Source organism: Procambarus clarkii, chromosome 36, assembly GCF_040958095.1.
Source record: "Procambarus clarkii isolate CNS0578487 chromosome 36, FALCON_Pclarkii_2.0, whole genome shotgun sequence".
NCBI lineage: Eukaryota > Metazoa > Arthropoda > Malacostraca > Decapoda > Cambaridae > Procambarus > Procambarus clarkii.
Window position 1 is genome coordinate 6,074,732 of NC_091185.1, and position 24,614 is coordinate 6,099,345.

The 24,614-nt window shown below is 47.4% G+C and overlaps 1 protein-coding gene across 8 annotated transcripts in view; it reads left to right on the forward strand.

Moving 5' to 3' along the window:
• Nucleotides 1-24,614, forward strand: part of Grip (Glutamate receptor interacting protein) — a 201,384-nt gene that overhangs the window by 108,196 nt on the left and 68,574 nt on the right. For all 8 annotated transcript variants that reach the window (XM_045739138.2, XM_045739142.2, XM_045739141.2 and 5 more), the window contains one exon: nt 24,523-24,582. In XM_045739138.2, coding sequence (XP_045595094.2) covers nt 24,523-24,582 — 60 coding nt within the window. The remainder of the gene's footprint in view (nt 1-24,522; nt 24,583-24,614) is intronic.

Genomic DNA, 24,614 nt, shown 5'->3' on the forward strand with positions numbered 1-24,614 from the left:
ATGTGTGTATCTTTCTTTAATCGTGGAGGGTAGGTGACCTGCGTCAGGCTCCAGCCAGCCTACCAGCCACACCTACACCAGCCACACCTACACCAGCCACACCTACACCAGCCACACCTACACCAGCCACACCTACACCAGCCACACCTACACAAGCCACACCTACACCAGCCACACCTACACAAGCCACACCTACACCAGCCACACCTACACCAGCCACACCTACACCAGCCACACCCACACCACCTACACCAGCCACACCTACACCAGCCACACCCACACCACCTACACCAGGCACACCTACACCAGCCACACCTACACCAGCCAGCCTACAAGCCACACCTACACCAGCCACACCTACACCAGCCAGCCTACAAGCCACACCTACACCAGCCACACCTACACCAGCCACACCTACACCAGCCAGCCTACAAGCCACACCTACACCAGCCACACCTACACCAGCCACACCACCAAGTATCCTCCCCTGACCACATCCCCCCAAGCTCTTGAAAGTTAATTCAGTTTCTCCAAAAGACAGAATTGGAAGGTTAAGTGTTTTGTGAGGGTGTGGGGGGGGGGGTCGGCCTTGGTCCTATTTCAACATGAATGGTCGTAAATTGGGGATAAATAGGCCTATGGGTTGGGTATGGCTAGTTCTTGTCCCGAACTGCGATTATGTGGCTGACTTTATGGCTTTTAGTATTTTATTTGGGTCAAGATTTAGGTGTTAAGATGTTCCAGTTTATCAAAGAAATTTTAATTCTTTTAAAAGATTAAGTTATTTTGATCTTTATTATGTTAAGTTTCCTCTCAAGTGGCGTTCACCCGCTTGTTCCATGTCAGGTGGTTCGTATCGTCTTAATGACGAGGCTGGTAAGGGGCAGTGAAGACACGAGGTGACAGAGAATGGGAACAGATGGATAGAGACGAGACGAGGAAGCAGGGGGTCCTGACCCCCCTTGGAGAAGCCTGGTGTTGTGGGGTCAGTGTGTAGGACGGGTGTTGTGGGGTCAGGGTGTAGGACGGGTGTTGTGGGGTCAGTGTGTAGGACGGGTGTTGTGGGGTCAGTGTGCAGGACGGGTGTTGTGGGGTCAGGGTGTAGGACGGGTGTTGTGGGGTCAGGGTGTAGGACGGGTGTTGTGGGGTCAGTGTGTAGGACGGGTGTTGTGGGGTCAGTGTGTAGGACGGGTGTTGTGGGGTCAGTGTGTAGGACGGGTGTTGTGGGGTCAGTGTGTAGGACGGGTGTTGTGGGGTCAGTGTGAAGGACGGGTGTTGTGGGGTCAGTGTGTAGGACGGGTGTTGTGGGGTCAGTGTGCAGGACGGGTGTTGTGGGGTCAGTGTGAAGGACGGGTGTTGTGGGGTCAGGGTGTAGGACGGGTGTTGTGGGGTCAGTGTGTAGGACGGGTGTTGTGGGGTCAGTGTGTAGGACGGGTGTTGTGGGGTCAGTGTGTAGGACGGGTGTTGTGGGGTCAGTGTGTAGGACGGGTGTTTTACACAGGGTGTGAGGGTGGGGTGACTATGAGGTCGTGGTGGTGAGGCCTGGTGGCGGAGGCCGGCCTCTGAAGTGTGTACACTGTAGGCCACAGTTCCCTGCTGCCCTGGTACACTGTGGTGGGCTCCAGTGTGGGTGTTGTGTGTGTGTGTGTGTAGGGGGGGCAGGGGTTGTGAGGGGGCGGGGGTTGTGAGGGAGGTGGGGATGGAGGGAGGGAAGTGATTCAGCACTAATCAACCGATTGTTTGTGCACTTCACCTTAAGTCACCCATGTCTCCATCACCCCCATTTTCTCTCTCTCTCTCTCTCTCTCTCTCTCTCTCTCTCTCTCTCTCTCTCTCTCTCTCTCTCTCTCTCTCTCTCTCTCTCAAGATAAGAGATACAATGTTGTGTTTGTGGTATAATATGGTGTAGAGTTGGGGTGTGGTGGAGACTATCAGGTGATTGGCTGGCCTCCAGGAGCTCCTGTAAGTGTGGTCACTAGTACTGGCCACACTTATGGTGGTCTGGTCACTTGACGGTTGGCTGGTCAACCAGCCGTCAACTGCCTTCAGAGTATCCTTTGGAGATGTTTGTCAAGTTCTCTCTTGAACACTGTTAGGGGTCGGTCAGTTATGTCCCTTATGTGTAGTGGAAACGTGTTGAACAGTCTCGGGCCTCTGATGTTGATAGTTCTCTCTCAGAGTACCTGTTGCACCTCTGCTCTTCAACGGGGGTATTCTGCACATCCTGCCATGCCTTCTGGTCTCATGTGATGTTATTTCTGTGTGCAGGTTTGGGACCAGCCCCTCTAATATTTCCCACGTGTAAATTATTATGTATCTCTCCCGCCTGCGTTCAAGAGAATACAGTTTTAGGCTCTTTAGTCGGTCCCAATAGTTCACATGTGTCACGGAGTGGATTCTAACGATAAAGGGCCTCTGCACGCTCCCACAGGGTCAGCAATTCCTCCCCCCCCCCAGCTTTGAATTGGGCTGTTATTGTGCAACAGTACTCCACCCTAGAGAGCACTGGCGCTTAGGAGAGGACCAGCCTTCTCTAGCCTAGTATCCAAAACATTGCCAGAGCAAACGTTAACATTTTTAAGAGGTAATTGGTCAAGTTGCCTCAGGAAGTGGCAGCTGAGTCTCGTTACAATGTTGCAAAATGTGGTTAAGTTTAGAGTGCTTAAGTTTACCCCCTTCTCCGTTTCGAGAAGTTGTCTCCTGACCAAGCTCAGGGACACAGCTTGAGGTAAACCTCAGGTTTACCCAACTGAATCATATTTCTCGAAAAGTTTGGAGGACTGTGAATATAACTCGATGTGAAGATCAGTGGTATACTCACTACACTGACCTGGTGAGTGGTATACTCGCCCCCTTGTGTGCTACACTGACCTGGTGAGTGGTATACTCGCCCCCTTGTGTATACTGAGAGTAGCCTTAGCCTGGAGACTGTAAACTTTCCCTGGTTTACATGTAAAGTCTTCCTTACACGGGTGGACTGCGTCTCTCACATGTCCTCAACGGCTCAGCCTGCACATTTATCGCCCTAAATACAGGGTGTCTGGTCTTAAAGATTTCTATCTTAGAGGACAAGAGGAACCAGCCTTAAATTGTTACCGTGTGCGCTGGTCTGTGTGGCGTCACGCGGAGGGGAGTGTGTTGGGACCTCTCTCTCTCTGTCTCTCTCTCACTTTCTCACACAAACACAACTAGGTAAGTACAACTAGGTAAGTACACACACACACACACACACACACACACACACACACACACACACACACACACACACACACACATGAGGCATGAGTTACTAGGAAGGGCTGCGGGAAATGCACCTTACGACACTGGAAGACAGAAGAGTAAGGGGAGACACGATCACAACCTACAAAATCCTCAGGGGAATCGACTGGGTAAACAAGTATAAACTATTAAACACTGGTGGGACGCGAACAAGGGGACACAGGTGGAAACTGAGTACCCACATGAGCCGCAGGGACGCTAGAAGGAACTTTTTCAGTGTCAGAATAGTTAACAGATGGAATGCATTAGGCAGTGATGTGGTGGAGGCTGACTCCATACACAGTTTCAAGTGTAGATATGATAGAGCCCAGTAGGCTCAGGAACCTGTACACCAGTTGATTGACAGTTGAGAGGCGGGACCAAAGAGCCAAAGCTCAACCCCCGCAAGCACAAATAGGCGAGTACACACACCGGGGGGGGCCGGCCGGCCGGCCGGCCGAGCGGACAGCACGCTGGACATGTGATCCTGTGGTCCCGGGTTCGATCCCGGTCGCCGGCGAGATACATTGGGCAGAGTTTCTTTCACGCTATGCCCCTGTTACCTAGCAGTAAATAGGTACCTGGGAGTTAGACAGCTGCTACGGGCTGCTTCCCGAGGGTGGAGACCTGGTCGAGGACCGGGCCGCGAGGACACTAAGCCCAGAAATCATCTCAAGATAACCTCAAGAAGATGGATCTATCGCCCTATGGTGATATCCTTGTGAAGATAACATGTAGCACAGTTCTTGATCACAATAGTTATCGTTCTATATCATGAACATCCGAGAAGAGAGCACTCACAGCCTCCCGCCCTCGGGAAGATCAATTATCCAGGATTAATGTTGTGTGACATTTGACGTCCAAATCCATTAATAGTTAATCTTTGATCATAGTTGATCAAAGGTGATCAAGCGGTGGGGGAACAAGTGCCGCCAGGGCACAGGATGTCTACAGCAGTAAAGGCAGCAGGTGTAGCAGCAGACACAGGCGCAGCAAACACAGCAAGAACAGAACGAGCAGGTGCAGCAGCAGCAGACTGGACAGGTGCAGCAGGAGAAGCAGGTGCAGACTGGGCAGGAGCAGCAGGTGCAGGTGCAGCAGCAGGAGCAGTGGTGCAAAATGCAGCTGGAGGGGTGGAGGCGTCATGGGGTTCCCGCCACACTGACAGCCACTGAGGTAAACAAACAAGGGCAAGGAGCTGGTGTGATGGAGGAGGGGGTGATGGAGGAGGGGGGGGAAGGAGGAGGGTGATGGAGGAGGGTGATGGAGTGGGGGGGACACCAGCTAGTATAAATAAACCCAGGAGCGGTACTAAGCTCTCGAGACTAACCAGGATGGCTGGGATTAACACGGATGAGTTAGGGGAAGAACTGGTCGAGATGTCCAAAGGCACCCAATAAAGGGTCGTCTGGTGACGTCATTTATATATTGACAACCGGTTTTGTTGGTTGGTGTCCCGTGTGTGTGTACTCGGCTAGTTGTGCTTGCGGTGGTTGAGCTTCGGCTCTTTGGTTCCGCCTCTCGACTGTCGTATCAACTGGTGTACAGGTTCCTGAACCTACTGGGATTTATCGTATCTATATTTGGAGTTCTCCCGTAGCCTCGGGACTGGCTGGTCAGGATGTGCCCCTCGTCCGGTTTAACACAGGCCTAGTCCTAACATTGAGCCTTTAGCGTGCCCAATCGTTCAGGTGCAGCGGTACTAAGTGTGCGACACCTTGACTACCAACTGTTGTAGGTTGTGGATAGCTGGATTGTATAGAACTTCATGCAGACATTATTTGTGAGGCGGTATCTGGAGTCTACCCAGAGGTACAGTGGGACGGCACTGGGCCGCCTTGTGGTGTACCTGGCCCCACGCTCCCCTCGTGTGTAAAATAGTCCTTGGGCCCTCCTTCCCAGGGTCGTGGTTTGTGTGCGCGACTGGTGGTGTGTTTACATGAGGTGGGTGACAGTGTCCTAGCCTGGGCGAGTGGTGGAGCCCCGGGCAGCTACCCTGTGCTGCGCCTCCTGGCCCGTTGTTATGGCAACCGGGCTCAGTACCACCCTATCTTCTGTTGTGCTTGCTAATCCAAGTGATCTCCAAGCAATGGATCCTGAGCCCGCCGCCGAGGAATATGTTGATGCTCAAAGTGGGTTGCAGTCACCCGATGACCTGGAACCCGATGCTGATCTGGATAACGGAAATGAGTGGCATTTGCAACAATCAAGGAATGCGAGAAGAAAGTCTAAACTTGCAGACTCTGCTGATGGCGATGAGGACATTGGCAATGATGACAGAAACACCGGAACCCGTGTGAAGACGGTGGAGGTGGGCGGTGGTGGGCCCACCCAGCCAGTGGCCCGCCCACCCAAGCCTCCTATTGCTCCCCGCGCTGACTATGTGCGCCTGGCATTCCCAGCTGGAACATCCACCAACGATAAACTTAAATGGTTCGAACAACTTTCTACTAAGTTCTCCAAAACACTCCTCGATATAGTCCGACCTAGACCAACATCCCCTTACATCTTTGTGTCACGTAAGCAGGAAAATATCATCACTCAACTGGTTAAAGGTGAGATTGCTAATATTGTTTTCACCAGAGAAGACATCATCAATCGACCTAAAAAATTTAAGGAATATATTGTTACCAGTTTTCCCAAAGAGTATCCTCTTGATAGAGCTTATACCCTTGACGGGGTCTACAAGGCAAGACGGATATATAAGGATGGTCATCCTCTCAACAGGATCATCATTGTTTGGAATGGCGGTGACCCTCCCCCTGAACATTACACCTTTTTTGGACATTTCATCCCATCAAGTCCTATAAAATCTTGGGTATCCCCCCCTGTTGTTTGTTATAAGTGCCATGGTACTCATCATATCTCTAGGTACTGTCAACATGACCCTGTGTGTGGGCTCTGTGCTGAACAGCACCAAACAAGGGAGTGTCCTCACAGGGACCCCCCTACCCTTGAGGATGGGGAGGAAGCCTCTCCTCTGGTCCGGAAGTGTCCCAGGTGTAAGCGTCAAGGTGTAGATGTTTGGCATCCTGGCTGCCCTCGACGCCCCGCCCTCTCTACCATGAGCAGGACGCCGGAGGCGTCTGGTCCAGCTGCAGGAGGCACCCAGCTGGAAGCTCCTAATGTCACCTCTAGTAAGCAGTTTCCAACCCTCGATGGGCTAAGGCAAACAAGCAAAGATACAGAAGAAATTAACTGGTTAAAAAATAAAATTATGGATTTGGAAGCTAAAATACAAACATTAGTGATGAATCTGCCCGGTGATAGTGAAGTGAATCATGCTAGCGATAGTGATCAAGTAAATTCTCCCAGCACCAGTAGTGATGCGAGTGGTAATGTTGCAGCTGCTGAGGCTACTTCACCTGTCTCTACGGAACGTGAGTGTCAAATCCCCGTGAGGGATGGTGTTAGAGTAGTCATTGATCCCTCACTGGCACCCCAACTAGATCGTCAAGACACCCTTGATTTGCTTAAACATAAAGACTTTAGAACACCAACTCCTACTCAGGTTAACCGCCTCCTAAACAAAAGTACTCAGGACACACGGAACAAAATTACTTATGTTCTCCAATTGTTTTACGAACTTAAATGTTACCTTAATTCCCTTGACACTTAACCATGGCTCATCAAACAAAAACAATTAAGTTTCTTTCTTGGAATATTCGAAGTGTTTATCTTCGGATAAATGACGTAATCTTGTATGCTAAAATGAGAGACGTAGATGTGATCTGTTTACAGGAACCATATACGACCACAACTATCAAGAAGGTCCCACCTAGGATACCTGGGTATATAGCATACAACAACAGTATTGGAACTGGTTTACTAACGTATATTAAGAGTGGATTAATCTGTAAACTAATTAAAAATCATAGGAGTGATAGTATACATTATCAAAAATTCAAATTGCAAACTGCAAATAGCCATTTCCTACTGTATAACATATATGGACGATGTAATGTACTTAAAGCAGACCTGCTACCGAAACCTACAGGTAACACAGCTATGTTATGTATGGGTGACTTTAATGCTCGTCACACTGCTCTTGGTGACGTTCAGTGTAACAATAATGGAAGGGTCTTCTTGAAATACCTTAATGATCATAATATTACTGTGTATGATACTGATAAACAGACCCATTTATTGGGGGGTAGACTGGATTATGTGATTGGATACAGCCTAGTAGATAGCAACGTCAACGTTAAGCTCATCCCAGAACTAGTAAGTGATCATTTTGCAATATATTGTGAATACAATGTGGCGGATATTAGGTCCAATCCTCATCCTAGAGTTAAAATTAACATTCCAGACAATCTTAAACAGCACTTTAAGGCTTATGTACATAAGTGGTACACTGGGTATACACCTGTATCAGTGGACCACTTTTACAATGATCTTGTCAGTATCATTACCAGTTATTATGATACCTGGGTTAAATCAAGGAAAAAAAAGAACACTCGTTCTTCCTCATGGACAGAGGATCCTATTATTATTGCAGAGCGAGCTAAAGTGCTTCAGCTTGCTGACTCTTATAAACGAGACAAAACAGCTGACAATTTACTTGCATTCCTTAATGCCAACAGAGATTTTCGCGAGCTTAAGGGTCAAGTTAAGAACACATATTGGGAACAATTCCTACAAGGTATCAATAGAACTACAACATTATCAGAAATGTGGAACAAAATTAAAAACATTACCAAACCTTCAGCCCCAGTTCAGCTTCATCATACTCCTGCAGAATATGCTGACATGCTCCTAGCTCAATGGTCTAGTGTCTCACAAATTTCTTCCTTACCCCCAGATATACAGCAGCATTTAAGACATACCAACATTAACAGAAACTTTAATATTGAAATAGCACGCTCCTCACCAGATTTAACGGATCAGTTTCCTATAACCCCCTTTGAATTAACATCAGCATTAGGAAAACCTAGGCAAACTGCCCCTGGTGAGGATGGTATAACTTATAACATCTTGAGCTTACTGAATGATGTCCCTAGCCACCCTCTGCTTGACCTCTATCAAATGAGTCTCTCACAAGGTATCTTGCCAAAGAAATGGACACAAAGTCTCATAATACCAATTCCTAAACCTAACTCTCAAAAATTCAGACCCATTTCCCTTACATCTTGCATGTGTAAAGTCTTGGAGAGAATTGTTCTCAATCGTGTCATGTTTCAGGTCAAAGAAAAACTGGCCCCAAACCTATATGGGTTCATGCCCAAGTGTAGCACACAAACATGCTTTGCTGAATACTTTGTAAACTCCCAGGATGGGACACAGGCAGCCTTTATTGACCTAAAGTCAGCTTTCGATGTAGCGAATGGCGAAATAATATTAGAGCAACTTGCTGAATTTGGAATCAAAGGTAATCTTCTGAGTTGGATAAAGAGCTACCTATCCAACAGGCGTGCTAGTGTCCTATTTAAAGGAGTTAAAAGTACAAGAACAGATGCATTCGAACTAGGCACACCTCAAGGCGGTGTCCTAAGCCCTATGCTCTTCAATATACTTATGCACAAACTTATCCATGACATACCTGTACAACCTACGGAAACAGTTATATGTTATGCTGATGACATTTGTATTATGGCACACAGTAAACCAAGGCTACAAATGTTACTTGATGCATTCTCCAAGAAAGTAGTAGAATGTGGCCTCATAATCTCTGTTGATAAAACAAGGGTTCTTATTCCCCATTCTCTTCATGCTAACTATACTATTAATGGAGTGCCCGTGGAGACTTGTGAGTCTTATAAATATCTTGGAGTCGAGGTTAATGATACAAATCTCATCAGCAACCTGCGTAAAAAACTTGTTGAGCGTCTTAAACCTCTCAGAACTCTTGTTGGCAAAGGATTTGGCATTAACATAAAATATGCTCGTAGTTTTTATATTGCCTTTATACGATCTGTTGTTGATTATTATGCCTTGCATCTTCTTAATTTTTCTCCTAAACAATTACAAGGCCTAGATGTAGTACAGAATGATGCCATGCGCATCATCCTGGGTTGTCCTAGAACTGTCAGAATTGTTAACATGAGAAAGGAACTAAACTTACCTTCCATTTACGAAAGAATAGTTCTACTTAGTACTATGTTTTGCGCCAAAACTTTGAAAAATAATGGTCCCCCCAGCTCTATTCAAATTAAATTGAGATCCATTCTAAACAATTCTGACTGTTCCCTCAATCCGCCGCAAAAAGCTCCCTACAGTGTGTGGCTCAGTTGTTGTGTCTATAATCTTCAGAAACTGAATGTATCTCTTAACCCTGATAAAACTGTTCACTATATTCCCCCTTGGAAAGATGTGGAGGTCTCTCTGCATTATACTCCCATCAGTGTAAAACAAATGTATAACACTGACATTTTGAGATGTATAACATTAGAAGCTATTGACAGTCATCTTCAAATTCTCAAACCGACTGAATCCTATGCCTTTACTGATGGCTCTGTGCAGTTAGGCACTGGTAGAACAGGTTGTGCATGTGCAGTGTATAAAGGGAATGAAATGATCATGACTAGTACACAGAGATTGAACAACTGGGCAAGCACGACACAGACCGAGCTATTGGGTATTTATCTAGCCACTGAATACCTTAAGCTCAATGGTGGTGGAGTTATTTTCTGTGACTCTAAAAGTGCTCTGCAGTCCTTAAATAACCCATCACAATGTATGTCGGAAGTAGCTTGTAATATTAAATGGAATGTAATTTTTGCCAATGATAATAATTCTTGTATAAAATTTGTGTGGATCCCATCCCATGTTGGAGTTGAAAAACATGACTTTGTAGATCAATTGGCCAATGAGGCTTGCAGGAAAGAAAACATTGATTATGATTTTGGACTATCTAATGCAGTTATTAGAAACATACAAATTAAAGAAATTAATTCAGATTTAGAAGAACTAAGAAATGCACAGAGACCTGAAAGCTGCAGTATTAAAAGTTATGACAAGTTCTGTAATAATAGGTATTTGTATGGTCAGCACAGTAACCGGACCAGGCAATGTGATGTAGTAATCGCGCGAATTCGCCTTGGCTATAGACACATCTGGCAGGTTAGTGAGGCTGAGCCACTACCAGAATATTCAGATTGTAAACTCTGTGATAAACCTTTAATGCATTCACTAGAACACTATATTGATGAATGTGAAACCGTAAAGGACTTTAGACCTCCTGGCCTATTGTACCACCAACTGTGTAACTATTTTATTGACTCAGGTGTTCTGGACGACATCCTAACAATTTACCCAAAATTTGCTTGTCCATTTTAAAGAATGAAGAACAATTTCTACTTATATTCTAAGCTGTATCACTTATGAACCCATCCCTGCACTTGTGTGGCAGTGCACAATAGAAAGTTGTTTTCACATATCCACACATTAAAACATTGATTGTAACCGTGATATATATGTGCTTCAGCCTACAGTTTAGGCCTATTGTCTTATGTATGACCCTCTGTCCTGCGTGACAGTGAATACTAGCATTAACCTCAATTTAATAAGACTATCAAAATCCTCAGATTAGGCAAAATTGTAATTAATTTTGTCAATAAAGATGTTAATAATAATAAATCTATATTTGAAACTGTGTATGGAGTCAGCCTCCACCACATCACTGCCTGGTTGATGGGGTTCTGGGAGTGCTTCTACTCCCCAAGCCCGGCCCGAGGCCAGGCTTGACTTGTGAGAGTTTGGTCCACCAGGCTGTTGCTTGGAGCGGCCCGCAGGCCCACATACCCACCACAGCCCGGTTGGTCTGGCACTTCTTGGAGAAAATGATCTAGTCTTCTCTTGAAAATGTCCGCGGTTGTTCCGGCAATATTTCTTATGCTCGCTGGGAGGGTGTTGAACAACCGCGGACCTCTGATGTTTATAGTGTTCTCTGATTGTGCCTATGGCACCTCTGCTTTTCACTGGTTCAATCTTGCATTTTCTTCCATATCGTTCACTCCAGTACGTTGTTATTTAATTGTGTAGATTTGGGACCTGGCCCTCCAGTATTTTCTACATAATGCATTCCATATGTTAACTATGAAAAAGTTGTTTCTAACGTCCCTGTGGCTCATTTGGGTACCTGTGTCCCCTTGTTCGTGTTCCACCAGTGTTAAATAGTTTGACTGTCCACTCTGTCAATTCCTCAAGACCTTGACGTGACTCCACACAGTCTGGTTCCGTTCCTGACATGGTCCAGGCCTTGTATGTTTTGAATTAGAGATGTAATCTATAGATAGATGTTCCTTTACATGCTGATAGGCCTACATGATGTGTGTGTGTGTCAGCCACTCTCTACTCTCCCTCCTAGAGTAAACCACAGCATCTATGCCCCTCTTTCCTCTCCCGTCCCCTCTCCCTTCCCTCTCCCATAACCTACCAGCACCCACCACAATCCAACCACCACCGCCGCCCATTCTACCGCCTCCCTTCCCTTCCCTCTCATAAAAATTTCCTCTCTGGAGGTCTTTTCCTATTTTTTCCTCTTCCTTTCTCTCTCTCTTTCACGCCGAAGGTTTCTTCTACACAGTGAAAACGTAATCCTGGTCGAGCTCTCACAGCACCAACACCAAGGACAGTACACACACACACACACACACACACACCACCACCAACAAACACATTAATTCAAGAAGCCACAGAATAAGACGCTAGTGTAAGACGGCCAGACACACGAGGCTAGCTAGCCAGGATAGGCCGTGCAGCTGGCCGACCTCACAGGGTATAGGTTAAGTAATAATTGTAATTACGAAGCAATAAGATGCTTATCTTAATATACTAACAAGGTTAGGTAAGGTCGGTGTTTTCTATGAATCTTTTTAGGGGTATCTATTATGTTTAGTATATCACCTATGCACGTAGATAATAAGTCAATATTGACTTTACGAATTTGCGAGAACGGGTTGCACAGGGATAGACACCTCCAAGTTGAGAGGCGTGTGATCCTAGCCCCGATGACCAAGACCTGTAGGGCGTCGCGGACCTGCCCCTGTGTCTGCTCTTCACCTCTTCACGTGACACACTTCAACGCGGCTGCGAGGTGCCGCGTCCAACAGCCTGGTTGACCAGACCACTATCCAGGTGGCCTGGTCAGACCGGGCCGCGGGGACGTTGATCCTCGGAATCATCGAAAGGCAAAACAGCTTTCTTTTGTCATATTATTACACTGCACCCGTCCTCCTCCTCCCTCGTGCCTCCTGCATCCATGTTTAAAACACTAAATACATGTCTAAATAAATTTAGACATGTATTCTACATCCAAGAGGTCTTAAACCCTCTGTGTCTTCAACACTACATTATCATGATGGTAGGATAACAGTCACGTTATCCTGGGGCATACCTGGAATATACCCGGAGAGGGTTCTGGGTGTTCTACTCCCCGAGCCCGGCCCGAGGCCAGGCTTGACTTTTGATAACTTGGTCCAACAGGCTGTTGTTTGGAGCGGCCCGCAGGCCCACATATCCACTAAAGTCTGGTTGGTCCGGCACTTTTTGCAAGAACTTACCTAATTGTTTCTTTAAGACCTCCATTTTTCTTTGGAGAATATTTCTAATGGTTGCTGGGAGGATGTTGAACAGCCGTGGACCTCTGATGTTCATACAGTGTTCTCAGATTGTGCCTATGGCACCTCTGCTCTTCACTGGTTCTATTCTGCATTTCCTTCCGTATCTCTCGCTCCTGTATGTTATTCTACTGTGCAAATTTGGGACCTGGCCCTCCAGTATCTTCCATGTATATATTATTTGATACCTTTCTCGTCTAATTTCCAGATAATACATTTTGATAGATTTTAAAGCGTCTAATAATTTAGATGTTTTATCGTGTCTATGCGTGCCGTATATGTCCTCTGTGTTCCTTCTAATTCAGAGATCTCTCCCGCTCTGAAAGGGGAAGTGAGTACCGAGCAATACTCAAGACGGGACAACACCAGTGATTTAAATACGATTATCATTGCTGTAGGTCTCTGGATGTGAACGTTCTCATAATCCATCCTATCATTGTCCTGGCCGCCGCCGCCGCTATATTTGCTCGGTTATGTTCTCTAAATGTCAGGTCGCCAGACATCATAATTCTCAGATCTTTTACATGTTGCTGTCCTTCTATGAGTAGGTCTGATTGTGTCCTGTAACCCTGTGTCCTGTACCCCTGTGTCCTGTACCCCTGTGTCCTGTACCCCTGTGTCCTGTACCCCTGTGTTTCGTTTAAGTTCCTCGTTTCCATCATAGCTCAGTAGCTGGAATGTATCACTGTTAAACATCATGTTATTTTATGTTACCCAGTCGAAAAACTTTGATAAATTACAAGCAGATATTAATGTCTTCAGCAAAGGTAATTTTCATGCTGATTTTTGTGATTTGCAAAAGATGATTCGAAACTGTGACTTGCATTTTTGTCTATCTGATATGAGAATAAGGAACAGCAGTGGTGCAAGGACTGTACCCTGAGGTACAGAGCTTTTGACTGCGCTTAGACTCTATTTTATTTGATTGACTGTTACTCTTTGTGTTCTGTTCAACAGAAAATTGAGTATCCAGCGTCCTACTTTACCTGTTAATCTCGTCGACCTCATTTTGTGTTCTACCGCTCCATGGCCACATGTATCCTGCCTTAGCCTGTGGTTCAGTAGTGTGGATAATACAGTGGTCTTCACCGGTGTACATGAGGGTAAATTTCGTCATGAGGAACCACTTGTAATGTTGAGTGTGACAGGACGTGTCCGGGTGGTGTGGCAATAAGGAAACCTTAACTGCCTTGTTTATCAAGTGATGTGATGATGTGTCCTCATGGCACCTCTTGCTACTTGACCAACACGAGTCCCGAGTCTGACTCCAACCTAAACACTTAGGCACTCTTACTCCTGTAATGTTCGACCTTGCAGAGTGTGAGACAGAGAGAGAGAGAGAGAGAGAGAGAGACACACACACACACAGAGAAAGTGGGAGGGAGGGAGGCCTGGGGGTGGGGGGGGGTCGTGGTCAAACGTGAATAACTTGGAGTTTCAGCTGTAACCGAACGGAGCTGAAACAAATTGGCAGCATTTCCTTGCACCTCGTGCCTCTGTTCACCTAGTAGTAAATAGGTACCTGGGAGTTTGGCCGATTCTGGGGTCTACAACCTAGGGATGGTCAGTAGTTGTCCTAGAAGTTACACACACACACACACACACACACACACACACGCACGCACACACGCACATACGCACGCGCGCGCGCACATACATCTGGGAGATGAAATTCTTCAAGAGTCAGAGAAAGAAAAAGACTTGGGGGTTGATATCACGCCAGACCTGTCCCCTGCAGCCCATATCAAGCGGATAACATCAGCGGCATATGCTAGATTGGCCAACATAAGAACGGCCTTTAGAAACTTGTGTAAGGAATCATTCAGAACTTTGTATACCACATATGTCAGACCAATCCTGGAGTATGCAGCTCCAGCATGGAGTCCATATCTAGTCAAGGATAAGACTAAACTGGAAAAGGTTCAAAGGTTTGCCACCAGACTAGCACCCGAGCTGAAAGGTATGAGCTACGAGGAGAGAGCTCATACTCAACCCCCGCAAGCACAACTAGGAGAGTACACGAGAGACTGTACTAGTGGTAATGTCACTAGGGCCTCACCCCTCAAGTGCTCTCCTCACACCTCACAGCCTACTCCTCATTGTACCTCTGGGCGTCTTATCCTCTGCTCTTCCTCGTGTCCTCCTTGTGTGGGCTCCTCTTTCGCCCCGTCCTTGTCTTCCTTGTCCACTCTCACTCCTCGTGTGTGATAAGGGAGGCGTCTGTGTGTGTGTGTGTGTGTGTGTGTGTGTGTGTGTGTGTGTGTGTGTGTGTGTGTGTGTGTGAGAGTAGTGGTTGTCTCCGTGACCAGGAAGTAAGTGTGTGTGTGTTGTGAAGGAGGTTGTGTCCTCTTGAGGGGAAAAGAGGCTTCTAATATTATGATAGAGAGCATCTATGCCAGCTTCTTCATTACACGACTAAAGTCTCAAAATGTTTTTTTTTAATTCTAAAATTTAAGGAGACTATAGTTTGATAAGTCAGGGAAATGTGGACTAAATCTGTATTCTTTTGAGCGCAGGCGGAAGAGATACATAATAATTTGCACGTGGGAAATAGTAGAGGGGCTGGTCCCAAACCTGCACACAGAAATAACATCACATGAGACCAGAAGGCATGGCAGGATGTGCAGAATACACCCGTTGAAGAGCAGAGGTGCAACAGGTACTCTGAGAGAGAACTATCAACATCAGAGGCCCGAGACTGTTCAACACGCTTCCACTACACATAAGGGGCATAACTGGCCGACCCCTCAGTGTTCAAGAGAGAACATGATAATGACATCCAAAGGGTATCTGATCAACCAGGCTGCAAGTCTTAACAGCCTGGTTGACCAGGTTTCTAGCAGGATGCTTGACCAACCAGGAATCCTGGTAGAATGAGACCGAGCCGCAGACGAATTGATTCCCGGAACCATCTCAAGTTAACCACTTATTTAATAGGTCCCCAGTAACACATGCAAGTCACCAGGGAGCCGGTCGGCCGAGCGGACAGCACGCTGGACTTGTGATCTTGTGGTCCCGGGTTCGATCCCGGGCGCCGGCGAGAAACAATGGGCAGAGTTTCTTTCACCCTATGCCCCTGTTACCTAGCAGTAAAATAGGTACCTGGGTGTTAGTCAGCTGTCACGGGCTGCTTCCTGGGGGTGGAGGTCTGGTCGAGGACCGGGCCGAGGGGACACTAAAGCCCCGAATTCATCTCAAGATAACCACCAACCCCCGGGCCACAGTGTGGAACACAGAACAAAGTGTTTTTGACCCATAGGGTTGTAAACCCATTGGGTTATAAACCCATAGTGTAGCATACCCATGAATGGCTGGGGGACCTTTGATCAGCCGCCTGCTTCCTGTCCCTATTGAAGCCCTGAGGTTGGGTTATATTGAGATGATTTCGGGGCTTAAGTGTCCCCGCGGCCCGGTCCTCGACCAGGCCTCCACCCCCAGGAAGCAGCCCGTAGCAGCTGTCTAACTCCCAGGTACATATTTACTGCTAGGTAACAGGGGCATCAGGATGAAAGAAACATTTTGCCCATTTGTCTCCGCCTCCACCGGGGATCGAACCCGGAACCTCAAGACTACGAATCCGAAGCGCTGTCCACCCAGCTGTCAGGCGCCCTAAGGCGGTAGCGCAAAAAGTATTACGAAAGGCACTAAAGGTCTTTATCAGACCTCAACGGAGATGATTAATTAACAACTTCATCTATCCTTCACACCTTATAATGACAGTGTCAGCTAGTTACAGTGAAAGTTCTATTTCAAGAGCTATATATTTACAGTAAATCATTATACATTAATGGTAGGTCCATTTTCCTATTGAATTCATAAATGTTTAATTATTATTTGTAAATAGTTGCCGGCCAAACTTGGGGTTAATACCACGGTAGAGCGACGGTTTCCCTTCACGCAGGTCGGCGTTCAATTCCCGACCGTCCAAGTGGTTGGGCACCATTCCTTACCCTCCGTCCCATCCCAAATCCTTATCCTGACCCCTTCCAAGTGCTATATAGTCTTAATGGCTTGGCGCTTTCCCGTGATAGTTCCGCTGGTAGGAAGGGCGCCAGAACAATGGCGTCAGCCGTTGCCGAGGTCTGGCCAGAATTGTAAAGAGACAGGTGACGCTGTCAAAGTGTCCCGCGCCAGAGGTTACTAACGCCATCTGTTGAGCAGCGGCGCGGCCGGGCCAGCGTCGCCCCGTATATGAGCAGCACAAGTGATGGGTAATTCTCGCCCCTTCTCTCCCGCCTGATATAGATACGCTGGAGTACTTGTATTTATGCTAATGTGATGGCCATAGATGGCTGAGGAAGCTCACTGGGGCTCGAACGACAGCACAGACCGCCTGCTGAACACCCGCCCCGCCAGGGGCACCCATAGCTTCATGAAATATATATATATCGCAGCGATTGGGCCGTCAGTCGTGATAAGAAATAGATGTGTGACTAAATCTTATTTACGTTAATGACTTAAGCAGTCACGTCCTCCCTACAAGGCGCTGTCACACGGCGCTGAATTAAAGCTTCACTCGACCCTTCATTTCCCGCCATATAGCCGGGAACTCCGCCTGGATCACGAAGCTGTATAGCCTTTATGATATAGTGTTGTGAGCACGGCTGGTGAGTGAGTGAGACGGCCCCATCACCTGACACCTCACTCCCACACGTCAGGCCTGGGGGCAGGCCATTACTGTGGGCGTGGGGGAGCCCATTACTGTGGGCGTGGGGGAGCCCATTGCTGTTTACTATTGTGCAGCTCAATAGGAAATGTCAGGCGTTGGAAACTCGATAAAGCCAGGGGATACGAACCTAGAAGTAAAATCGAACCAGCAAGCGGCTATACAAAGCCAGGAGGTGGTCGTGGGTGGGCGGCTTGTCAAAAGCGGCTTCCTGCGCCTTTGATTGATGAAGATTTAGCCACCCAAGAGGTGGCACGGGCATGAATAGCCCGCAATCCCTCACACCTCCGTTGTTGTTTCAGATTTAGCTACTCAGAACGAAGTGTCCATGTAGCACGGGCTATGGTGAACCCGTAGCGCCTCACATCTGTCATTCCTATATATAAGCCACCCCGCCCCCTCTCCCTCATCTCCCAGGTAATCCCCTCTAGGAGATTACCACCATATTGACCTATTAAAGTAATCCCAGGCATATCCCTCTCTCTCGTAAATCGGTAGTTAAATGTAGTTTCAACACTGTCGTTGGTGATCGGCCTTAACGACTCTGCTGTTATCTCATTTGTAACGATCTAATTAACGTGTGTAGACTAAAGGTTTTACATTTTGTTAATTTATTTTCTATTAAATGGTAAGTGTTTGGGAGAAAACCCAGCAGTTTGGTCGACACAGGGAGCCGGTCGGCCGAGCGGACAGCACGCCGGACTTGTGGTCTTGGGTTCGATCCCAGGCGCCGGCGAGAAACGATGGGCAGAGTTTCTTTCACCCTATGCCCCTGTTACCTAGCAGTAAAATAGGTACCTGGGTGTTTGTCAGCTGTCACCGGCTGCTTCCTGAGGGTGGAGGCCTGGTCGAGGACCGGGCCGCGGGGACACTAAAAAGCCCCGAAATCATCTCAAGATAACCTCAAGATAACCGTAGACATCTTCAAGAGAAAACTAGACTGTTTTCTAAAAGAAGTTCCGAACCAACCGAACTGTGGTGGGTATGTGGGCCTGCGGGCCGCTCCAAGCAACAGCCTGGTGAACCAAACTCTCACAAGTCAAGCCTGGCCTCGGGCCGGGCTTGGGCAGTAGAAGACCTCCCAGAACCCCATCATCAAGCAGGTATCAAGCCAGCAGTGTGTGGGTGGGATATTATGGTTAGTGTAGGGTGTGGGAGGCAGGGTAAGCAGAACAGCCTGGACGATGAATAGTTAGTATGAGGGAACGATGATGAGGGCCACAGAAGGTGCTCTCTCTCTCTCTCTCTCTCTCTCTCTCTCTCTCTCTCTCTCTCTCTCTCTCTCTCTCTCTCTCTCTCTCTCTCTCTCTCTCTCTCTCTCTCTCTCTCTCGTTCGTTCATCGTATGCGATCTTGGGAGATGTTTAACGAGTACAGTGTTTGTTTATGTTTATTAATATAGTCTTGGTTACAGGAGTTGTGTGTGACGTGAGAGGTGAGGCGAGGACGGTTGTGTGAGGCCCCGAGCAGAGAGCTGGAGCGAGACTGGGAATACAGAGCTCCAATGCGGGGTGAGAGCAGGGAGCTCTTGGACGGCCAGAATCTGGCTCTCTGCTCTGTGGCGAGGCTCTAGGGTAGTTGTGAGAGTAGAAACTAGACTCTTAGTGTTACAATGATGTAACACTCTTAACACTGGCGTTACAATGATGATTTTTACGTTGTTGTTTAAGATTCAGCTACTGGGAACATAAAGTTGTAAGTACAGGGCAGCGGTGCAAGGACTCTGCCCTGGGGTACAGGGCAGCGGTGCAAGGACTGTGCCCTGTGGTACAGGGCAGCGGTGCAAGGACTGTGCCCTGGGGTACAGAGCAGCGGTGCAAGGACTGTGCCCCGGGGTACAGGGCAGCGGTGCAAGGACTGTGCCCTGGGGTACAGAGCAGCGGTGCAAGGACTGTGCCCTGGGGTACAGAGCAGCGGTGCAAGGACTGTGCCCTGGGGTACAGAGCAGCGGTGCAAGGACTGTGCCCCGGGGTACAGAGCAGCGGTGCAAGGACTGTGCCCTGGGGTACAGAGCAGCGGTGCAAGGACTGTGCCCTGGGGTACAGAGCAGCGGTGCAAGGACTGTGCCCTGGGGTACAGAGCAGCGGTGCAAGGACTGTGCCCTGGGGTACAGAGCAGCGGTGCAAGGACTGTGCCCTGGGGTACAGAGCAGCGGTGCAAGGACTGTGCCCTGGGGTACAGAGCAGCGGTGCAAGGACTGTGCCCTGGGGTACAGAGCAGCGGTGCAAGGACTGTGCCCTGGGGTACAGAGCAGCGGTGCAAGGACTGTGCCCTGGGGTACAGAGCAGCGGTGCAAGGACTGTGCCCTGGGGTACAGAGCAGCGGTGCAAGGACTGTGCCCTGGGGTACAGAGCAGCAGTGCAAGGACTGTGCCCTGGGGTACAGAGCAGCAGTGCAAGGACTGTGCCCTGGGGTACAGAGCAGCGGTGCAAGGACTGTGCCCTGGGGTACAGAGCAGCAGTGCAAGGACTGTGCCCTGGGGTACAGAGCAGCAGTGCAAGGACTGTGCCCTGGGGTACAGAGCTTTTCACTGCACTCGGGCTTGATCTTATTTGATTGGCCGTCACTCCCTGCATTCTGTTTGACAAAAAGTTGAAAATCCAACGCCCCACTTGACCCGTTATTCCTATTGATCTCATTATATGAGTTATCACTCCATGGCCACACTTATTGAATGCCTTTGCAAAGTCTGTGTATACAACATCTGCATTTTGTTTATCTTCTAAAGCTTCTGTGATTTTGTCATAGTGGTTGAGTAACTGTGACAGACAGGATTTTCCCGCTCTAAATCCATGTTGTCTTGGGTTGTGTAGTTCATTATTTTCCATAAAACTGGAGATTTGATTACTAATCATTTTTTGAAAAACTTGAATTATGTGAGATGTTAGTGCAACTGATCTATAGTTTTTGACCAAAGCTTTACTACCCCCCTTGTGCAGAGAAGCTATATCTGGGGATTTAAGTGCTGCTGGTATTGCCCCTGTATCCAGGCTCTTTCTCCATATTACGCTGAGTGCTCGCGCTACTGGTACTTTACATTTCTTTATGAATATTGAATTCCACGAGTCGGGCCCAGGAGCTGAGTTCATCAATGTTGTCAATTTCTCTTTCAAAGATTTGTGTCTGTGTTAATATCAGTTATATTATCTGGAGCTTGGATGTCATCCATAAAGAAGCTGTCTGGGTCATCAACTTTCATGTTGTTTATTGGTGTGCTAAACATGGCCTCATACTGGCTGGCCTTTTAGGGTTTCACAGATTTCTTTATCATTCTCTGTGTACGAACCTTCAGTTGTAAGTAAAGGTCCAGTACTCGTCGAGGTTTGTTATTTGATTTTGCATAAGTGAACAAAATATTTGTTTATTTATCTTTATCTCTTGTATAAATTTCTGTTCCAATTCCATTTCCTCAGACTCGTATGATCGCTTCAACGTCTGCTGCTTCTTTGATCTCTCTGTTTACTTTTATTTTCCTCTTTTATGACAGTCGTGTCTGTTTAAGCATTTCCGTTATTTGTTTCTTCTCCTGTACAGTCGTCTGCGTTCTCTTTCTGCTAAATACCTGGTTGATGGGGTTCTGGGAGTTCTTCTACTCCCCAAGCCCGGCCCGAGGCCAGGCTTGACTTGTGAGAGGTAAGTCACTTCTAGAGTGGTCCTCTTTCTGCCCCTCCTCACAGGCACGTGCTTCAAGCAGACCTTGTATGCTTCAGCTGTCAGTTGAGCTATTCCCTGTGTGGGAGTTTTGTCGCTGAAGACCCAGACTGATTAAGGGCCGCTGGGTGTCGCTGCCTGGTGGGGTCTCCGTGCTCTAAGAGGCTTCGCTGGTGAATGACACTGCCCAATAAGTCACACACCGTCTAGCCAGTGTGGCCCACACACGACAACACACATTGCCGGAGTGATTAGTGTGTTGATGTACCAGGGGTGTCAGAGCCGGTGAGGGAGGGGAGGGAGGGGGTGATATTAGGGGAACACCTCTGGTGAGTGTTGGAGGAGCTGCACCGTTTTGTGAGAGCATGGGAGCATGCCATGATCTCCTGTAGTCAGATATACTAGTGATCAGGTGGCCATATTAGTGGCTCAGGTGGCCATACACATGACCAGGTGGCCAAGGACTTGGCGGGGTGAGGGGCGGGGCCAGACGTGACGGTCAGGTCACGGAGAGCAGCGGGTTGACCTCTTCACTGAGGTCAAGGGACGTGCCCACCTCAGCCATCTGGCCTGTCCTCATCTGCATGGCAACTTTAAAAATCATTCTACAACGCCTGTTAAATCACCAGATCAAACGAGGTCCTTAGCGTGATACCTGAATCCCTCAAGGAAGAAACAAGCATAGAAATTAAGGGAACTATGAGGCCTATTGGCTCATACGAAGTCGCTCTGAATTATATCCACCCAGCCTCATTTATGTATGTGTCTGACCTGCGCTTGAAACAACCTATCGTGTGTCATGTTAGCGATAATCTGTGCCGTAAAGATCTTGCAATATGTTGAGTATTGTACAGGTGTGTCCACACGTGTTGACCTCCTTCAGGTGTGTAATACCTTCCCTCGCCAGGTCATGTGGGGGTCGAAGGTCAGGCAGCTTATGGAGCCAATTATGGTGTATCGTGAAGTTAATGGTGGGTGTCGACAGTCAGTTCCTGGCCCCTCCCACCCTGTGTCCTGGCCCCTCCCACCCTGTGTCCTGGCCCCTCCCACCCTGTGTCCTGGCCCCTCCCACCCTGTGTCCTGGCCCCACCCACCCTGTGTCCTGGCCCCTCCCACGCTGTGTCCTGGCCCCTCCCACCCTGTGTCCTGGCCCCACCCACCCTGTGTCCTGGCCCCTCCACAATGTGTAAGTGTTGGCTAGGCGGGCGTGAGCAGGCGCACGCACGCAGAAACATATACTTGAGTGACTGTGCCTGTGGAGGATGTGTGTGTGTGCGCGCGTGTGTGCGCACGTGCATGTAAATGCAAGAAGAGTAGCGTGCATTATGCAAGTGGTTAGCCAGACGTGACCAGCACTGCTTGGGCTGGCTCCGAGCCGGATGCCACTACCCAACCCGTCCTCCTAAAGTCTCCCCTACGTCAAGAAACTGTCGAACTAAAGTGCCCCTTATCCTAACCTACCCGAGGACCCACTGACAGAAAACGGAGCAGGATGACAATTTCATGACCCGCTAACATGTTCTAGTACGACGATTTTTGCTCTTAGATGGCGTATACGTCAAAATACGACGTTCTATTAGAAGGACGAGTTACACTAACGGCCCAACATCATCTGCCCGAGTCACCCCTGGAGGCGGGCGGCGAAGTAATACGTTTTCTATTATGGCTACCTCTTGTACTAAGCAATGCTAATCTTGTAGAGCCAGCTCACTCTTGTGTTATTGTAGAGCAATAGTGTCTTGAAGAGTATCATCATTGGTATAGCATCTCTAGTGTGAAAGGTTCTTGTTATCCAACCTGTCATTTTTCTTGCAGTTGTGACGGCTACTTTATTGTGTTCTTCAGAGATAAGGTCTTCCGACATGAGTACACCAAAATCCTTTACATTGAGTTTTAGTTCTATAGTGTAGTTTGACTGTGTTTTATATCTGGTCTCTGTTTTGATATTTTTATTTTGAACATAGGACAGGATTTGAGGTAACTTCACTAAACACCATATTATTTTCTGTAGCCCATTGAAAGACCTGATTAAGATCAGATTGGAGGCGTCCTCTGAAACCAACTCATGATAGTCCTGTGTTCTCTCCATAGTCAGCTTTCATTAAAAGTCTAGTGTCATTAAGGATGATAGGTTACTATACATTGTACCTGATATGGGGATGAGAAAGAGTACTGGAGCAGGTTGTCACGACCCTTGAGACTAAATAATGTTCTTCTCCCCACAGTGTAAAGAACAAATAAAAATCTGCCATGCCAATAGGTGTCTAGGGGTATAATTAATCACTGTATAAAAACGGGAGAACAATATATTTTGCTAAGGGTGACAACTTAACAACAATTAAATAAATAGTAGCCAGAAATATTTATCAGCATGTGATACTATAGAATGCAAGTAATTATTTGAGATCTGAGCACTATCACCAGAATATGGAGTAAGCCATAAATACACTAAAATCGTCTATCCAGATAAATTAATATTTATATGGGCTTAAAATAACAAAATCCAAGAACTTAGCTTAAACACAACTGCACTCGACCGCAGCCGCCACTCTACTGCCCAGGACGTGGTCCGCAGGCCCAACGTCGACTAACCGTCTACCCAAACACCAATTAACGTTCGCATGAACATTGTGAACATTCTATTTACAAAGGTCAGATCTAAACTCCAACATTATTAACTAAGAGTTGTAATTACTGGTCTCACATTCCTTGAAATATTGCGGCTACCAAATATGGGAATAAATAAATATAAAACTATAGGCAATTGATTTGCCAACAATCGCCCTGGCCATTCCCAAATATTGTCAACCGCCCACACGGCTAATTTCACGTGACATCCACCACCAAAACAAACCTTACACACACTACCCAGCTATCTATGTTATATATATAATGTATATATATCTATATACACAAATCTTATACAACTGACAGCAATATTTACGTAGAGAAAACAATAACATAATACGAGGTTCGGGAGAATTGGCAGAATCGTAATAAGATTCGTGACACAGGTACAGTACCTGCTTGATGAAGTTCTGGGAGTTCTTCTATTCCCCAAGCTTGACCTGAGGCCAGGTTTGACTTGTGAGAGCTTGGTCCAACAGGATGGTGATTGGAGCTGTATTTCAGGACCGCAGTAAACTCATACGTGTGTGTACACCCAGAAGCGAGGTACACATTTAAGTGTACACATATGTATCCCTGTTTGCGTTTAGATTCATGGTTTTTCATGTGAAAATATATGTAAAATGTATGTCTTCGCATCGAATATGCTGTGTGTGTGTGTTTATGTAGCATATACACATACATATACAGCATGTGTTGCATATATCTATTAATGTTGCCTTGCGTACAATATGCTGACGATGTTGTTGTCTTCCCACAGAAAACGGGGGACAGGAGTACACGGCGGCCGCCCGGGACCAGCGAGTCAGCTATATTGCCGGTGAGTTTGTTGTTGCTTATGTATTCTGTACC